Here is a 6,000-nt window from a genome sequence, read left to right as displayed (position 1 = left end):
TTTTTTCCCTTTCGGGATTCGTAGATTAGTAAATCTGCCCCTAAATGTTGGTTTTAGATTGTTGCACTTAAACATACGATCAATATCTAAACATTTGTTGGAAAAAGCCTAAAATATGAACTTGTACAGCCGCCTTTAGGCCCAGCCATTATTCTCTAACCCCAGCTTTACCTGTGGTACCTCATGAAACATGAACGGTCTTACTAAAATCATACAAGGCAAACTCATACTAAAACATTTTGTTTTCTAACAGTTCCCCAGATACTAGCCAACATTCCCCCCTACTACAAAGCCAGTGTTGGACTTGCCCCCCAGGATACCAAGTGGGCCCTCCTGCTCCTAACCATTTGGCCTGCTTCATGCCCTATGGGAATGGGAACAAATAAGAATAATAGATGGAAATAGATGTATGTAATGTACATATAATGTAATATAGCATAACAATGTTGAGGGAGGAAAGGGGAACAATATATTGGAGAGTGGGCCCCTGGGGTTCCAGTCCTACACTATACAAAACAACACCATAAACCTCCCTGATAAAACACCAAGCTAGCGTCATACGCAGTTTCTTATATATATCCGCAAGTTCCCGCCTCATTACTCCGCCTCTTGCCCTGTGCACCAATCACAAACCGCAACAGTCCGCGCCTTCTTCACACCCTCACAGACAACTCCGCTGACCTACCGCGTCGCCTCTTGCAAGGGGCAAACGGCGCTGATTGGCGCAGCGGCTGGGGAATGGTCTGCTAGCCACGCCTCTTGTTTATGTTGGCGCCGAGGTCGGCCCCTCTCCGCCTCCATGTTGGGAAGGTCAGGCGACAGAAGGAGGAGGGAGAGGCGGAGTCAGTGGCACAGAGAGACGCTAGAGGGGGAGGACGGAGAGAGGAAAAGGAAAGCCTGTCATACCCGCCCACCTCCTGAGGGAAAACAGGGACTCGCTGCGGGCTCCGTAACCCTTGGGACACCGAGCTAGCCGCCCCGGGAGCGCCCTCACACTCGCCCGCACATCCGCTAGGCCTCCGCCCGTTCCTCAGCCCTCCGTTATCGCTCGCCATTAGCAGTGTGTGCGCTCCCAGGGAACCCCCCTCCTTCCCTCACAGCGCCCCGCCTGGGCTTCATGCTGAGCAAGAGAAGGAAAGAGCAGGGAGCCGGCCCGGCCTCGGACATACGGGGGATCCTCAGCCAACCGACACTCTGGGACTTCTCCTCAGGCGGATAGGGCTCTTCCTCCATCTTTCATTTCACCCCTCATCCCCCCCCCCCCACTCACACTCACACTCACAGCATTTGTACCCACAGGGCATAAACACCATTTACTCACCAGCATCAACATACAGACACATATACACACAGTAGCACCTACACATTGCATACCTTACCCCCTCTCTATAAATATATATATATATACACACACACAGCATAGCCTCTAACCCACTATAATACATTGCCCACACCACAGACATTAGGAGTCCATAGATCCCCCCCCTGTGTTTATAGACACTATCAGTGAGTATATACTATACATTACATACCTGCACATACGTTATAGCTAATTGGTAGGTTTCATCAGTTCTCTACGTTACACACACACACAGTATAGCCTCTAACCCACTATAATACATTGCCCACACCAGAGACATTAGGAGTCCAGAGATCCCCCCTGTGTTTATAGACACTATCAGTGAGTAAGTATATACTATACATTACATACCTGCACATACGTTACAGCTAATTGGTAGGTTTCATCAGTTTTCTTGATTACACACACACACAGCATAGCCTCTAACCCAGTGTAATACATTGCCCACACCAGAGACATTAGGAGTTCAGAGATCCCCCCCTGCTGTGTTTATAGACACTATCAGTGAGTGAGTATATACTATACATTACATACCTGCACATACGTTATAGCTAATTGGTAGGTTTCATCAGTTCTCTACGTTACACACACACACAGCATAGCCTCTAACCCACTATAATACATTGCCCACACCAGAGACATTGGGAGTCCATAGATCCCCCCTGCTGTGTTTATAGACACTATCAGTGAGTAAGTATATACTATACATTACATACCTGCACATACGTTACAGCTAATTGGTAGGTTTCATCAGTTTTCTTGATTACACACACACACAGCATAGCCTCTAACCCAGTGTAATACATTGCCCACACCAGAGACATTAGGAGTTCAGAGATCCCCCCTGCTGTGTTTATAGACACTATCAGTGAGTGAGTATATACTATACATTACATACCTGCACATACGTTATAGCTAATTGGTAGGTTTCATCAGTTCTCTACGTTACACACACACACAGCATAGCCTCTAACCCACTATAATACATTGCCCACACCAGAGACATTGGGAGTCCATAGATCCCCCCCCCTGCTGTGTTTATAGACACTATCAGTGAGTAAGTATATACTATACATTACATACCTGCACATACGTTACAGCTAATTGGTAGCTTTCATCAGTTTTCTTGATTACACACACACACAGCATAGCCTCTAACCCACTATAATACATTGCCCACACCAGAGACATTAGGAGTCCATAGATCTCCCCCCTGTGTTTATAGACACTATCAGTGAGTAAGTATATACTATACGCTACATACCTGCACGTACATTACAGATAATTGGTAGGTTTCTCTACATTAGACACACGCACTGTTCATTTACTCTGAGCCTTCGTCCCACAGAATATACAGCATAAAACTGTAGCCCAGCTGTTCCTCCACTGCTCTTGGCCACCCTAGCTACTTATATAATCGGTATTTTAACTGTACGTATAGAATTGGGTCATTTTCCCTTAACATTCACATAGAGCTCACTTCTGGGCAGCGGAACATGTACAGATAGCTCACTGTTTAATATATACACAGCATTGTCTCACCTCCCTACAGACACAGTTTGCACACTGTTTTTTTTTAATTTTGCACATACACCGGCTACTCTCCCCGACACTCCAGGCAGACTGGGCTCCCCGGCAGCAAGCTCTTATACAAGAAACACCTGCCTAACAGCCTTCACCCTCACGGTTGCATCCCCCCACCCCAAAGGCAGACACTTCGTTTCATACATCCGCACCGCATCCCCAATCCAGTCGTCAACTACGGATAAGATAACGAGGACGAGAAGAAAAGCCAATTCGTTTCCATGGACAACACATCTATCATCACCCAGGTCTCTAACCCCAAGGAGGAGGGAATCCTGTCTTGTGCCCAGGAAAAGGGTGAGAATGGGGACACAGAGCTCAGGGGTGGGGGGGCTTAAACTGCTGTGATGGGAGAGGCCCACGGAGGCAGGATTTTGAGTGGCGGCTGTTAGATCGGGCAAGGGTGCATGATATAAGAGGCTTCATGTTGTCAGTAGTTGTTGATTTTTATATTCATGTTTATTTAAGACCTTAATCTGCTTTTATGTAGCAAATGGTGTATATATTTGTGAATACAGTATCATCCTGCTTCTATTTATATTACCCAAAGCTTTCTGCTATTTCAACTATATTCTGACTGTCGGCTGGATACTTGCTTGCTGTCAGGCTGGCGTTGCAGTTCTGTCTGCCTTGACTGGCAAATCTATTCTGTAGAGGCCGGAGACATAATTCAGTATGCACTATACTTATGTTGGTCCCACTGCTCGTCATATGGAGACCTGCTGGGTTTCTGTGATACAGTGGGCCTGTTTACAGTATGGATCAGATTCAGAAGGTTGCAGCCGGGCTTTTCATTCCATAGCGGGACCAGCTTGCTCAGATCAAGTTTCTTGAATGTTTGACAAAGGGCCTTCCTCTGAACTGCCAAAAATGATCGTTATGGCTTCTTAATGCTTGAAATAGTCGCCGAGGTCTTGGTCGGAACCGACTAATCTTTCTCTGACGTTACTGCTCCTCTCATGTTTCCCCCTCTATTGGGCACATATGCCTCTACAGAGGCAAATGTACAGGCTCGGTTAATTGGCTGCCCGGAAGGCCTGTAGTACCCAATCTGTGTGTGTGGGAGGGGCAGGCTTATTTTTATTTACGAGTCAGGCTTCTGGGTCATACCCTATTTTAACACATGACATAATATATTTAGTGTCGTCGTTTGTTGGCATTCCTTGCGCCGCCATCGGCGCTGACCTATGCACTACAGCGTCACGCTTATAGAACTGCCCCTTGGATTTGCCCCTGCACCTAAATGAATGTGCTGCAACGGGATAATTATAATTTATTCCCACAGACTCTGATTGTAATGAAATCATGATGTCGCACGCAAACATCAACAGAAGGGCTGGCAGCCTCAACATCACCTGGAGGTCGGCATCTGGCTGCCAGACTTCCCGCCAGCCCCCCAGACCTGTTCTCATGCCTTACTCATGGGGCGTGTTTTGCAAAATAGCCACACAGCAGCACAGGTGGATCGTTTTTATTTGAAAGTTGGCTAGACACGCTACAAATGACGTGTAATGGGAGGCTACAGACCTTTAACAGTAAAGATCTGTGCCTCTAAAGATGCCCTTGTGTTCAGTTGATTTACAGGACGTATCTTGGCATGCCAGAGGTTAAAGGGGACCTGTTGCCCACACATAAAAAGCTATATAATAGAAGTCATTTAAAAATGAAATGTACCTGATATAAGGGTATTTAAAAATCTGAGCTGTCAATCATATATTGCCTGCCCCACCTCTATGCCTCCAGCATAGAGGCGAGGCAGGCAATATATGATTCTCAACTCAGCTATTTCATTACAGTTACTTTTACTTTCCATTCAGCACTTCCTAGATATCACCTAGATGGCAAATGAATAAGATTTTGGGGGGATACAAAGCTACGGGTAGGCGATATCGGGGAGCGTGTAGACTAATTCCCTGGGGCCAAACGATCAAATTATATTGGCGGCAATGGAGCAGTTGGTTCGGGGGACTGCATCAACGAGCCCATGCGGTCCCCGATCCGACTGAATTTTTTATAACCTGGCCGATCGATATCTGGCCAATTTCAGGCCCCTCATTTCTGCCCCTACACGGGCCGATAAGCTGCCGAATCTGTCCACGGGACCCCTATCTGCAGCTACAATCGGCCCATGTATGGGGACCTTTACTTTAACTTCCCATTCAGCACTTCCTAGATATCACCTAGATGGCAAATGTATAAGATTTTGGGGGGATACAAAGCTTTGCCTTAAAATAACACAAGTGTATACAAAATGGCGCCGGCCTGCTGGCTGTGACTGTAAATTCCAAGACTGAAGGGGGGAAAAAAATGAAATTGTTTATGTAGTGTAAGTAAAGTTTATTTAGCTCAACTAGCGTGGTAGAAAAAAGATTTGGAATTATTTGTTAGGGTGACAGCTCCCACTTTAAAAAATATCAGGTAATATAGAATAAAAAGCTGCAATAAAATGCTCATTAGTAATTAAACATTGGCAGCTCAGTTGCATCAGCTTCCATGGCAGGTTAATTGTCATTTTTGACCCTAAGTTCTGCTCCTCAACTGCTGACCAGAGCAGGCTGGAGTGGGCAGATGTATAACATAACAGCCAGAACACTACTTCCTCCTTTACAGCTCTCTAAGCTGTTAGCGGTCCGTAACCGTAATCAGTGACTTGAGTGGAGGCCATATGTAACATAACTGTTTGCTTTTTAATCTGACTTATGAGCTCGCAAACTAACTTAACAGTTATGTCCCATGCGGGCCCCCCCCTCAAGTCACTAACTAAGAGCTTAGAGAGCTGAAAGCAGGAAGTAGTTTTCTGGCTATTATGTTAGACACCTATTATGTTAGCCTTTATAGATTACATTTTTGCCTAACTAACTATATTACAAATATTTTTTTATTTTGCACAGTCTCTGTCTGTTTTACCCGGTTTCATTTTTACAAAGTGGCAGCCATTTAACAGGAACACATTAGAACTGTTTCAGCTAACCTATTGTTTCTCCTACTCCCATGTAACTGGAGGAGTCCCAAGCCGGACTTGGATTTCTTACTATTGAGTGCTATTCTGATACCTA

The 6,000-nt window shown here is 45.6% G+C and overlaps 1 protein-coding gene across 3 annotated transcripts in view; it reads left to right on the top strand.

The window, feature by feature from the left end:
* The first annotated feature begins 791 nt into the window (after positions 1 to 791).
* ctdspl (CTD small phosphatase like) overlaps positions 792 to 6,000 on the top strand; it is a 37,320-nt gene continuing 32,111 nt past the window's right edge. Inside the window, exons 1-2 of one of the 3 annotated variants that reach the window (XM_031903502.1) lie at positions 792 to 1,739; positions 1,923 to 3,241. In XM_031903502.1, coding sequence (XP_031759362.1) covers positions 3,166 to 3,241 — 76 coding nt within the window. In that variant the 5' untranslated portion in view covers positions 792 to 1,739; positions 1,923 to 3,165. Of the gene's footprint in view, positions 3,242 to 6,000 lie in introns of all 3 variants that reach the window. The other 2 variants (XM_031903501.1, XM_004915594.4) reach the window with 2 other exon arrangements.

Source organism: Xenopus tropicalis, chromosome 6 (assembly GCF_000004195.4).
Source record: "Xenopus tropicalis strain Nigerian chromosome 6, UCB_Xtro_10.0, whole genome shotgun sequence".
In the NCBI taxonomy this organism is placed as follows: Eukaryota; Metazoa; Chordata; class Amphibia; order Anura; family Pipidae; genus Xenopus; species Xenopus tropicalis.
This window is presented reverse-complemented; position numbering and strand designations above follow the sequence as displayed.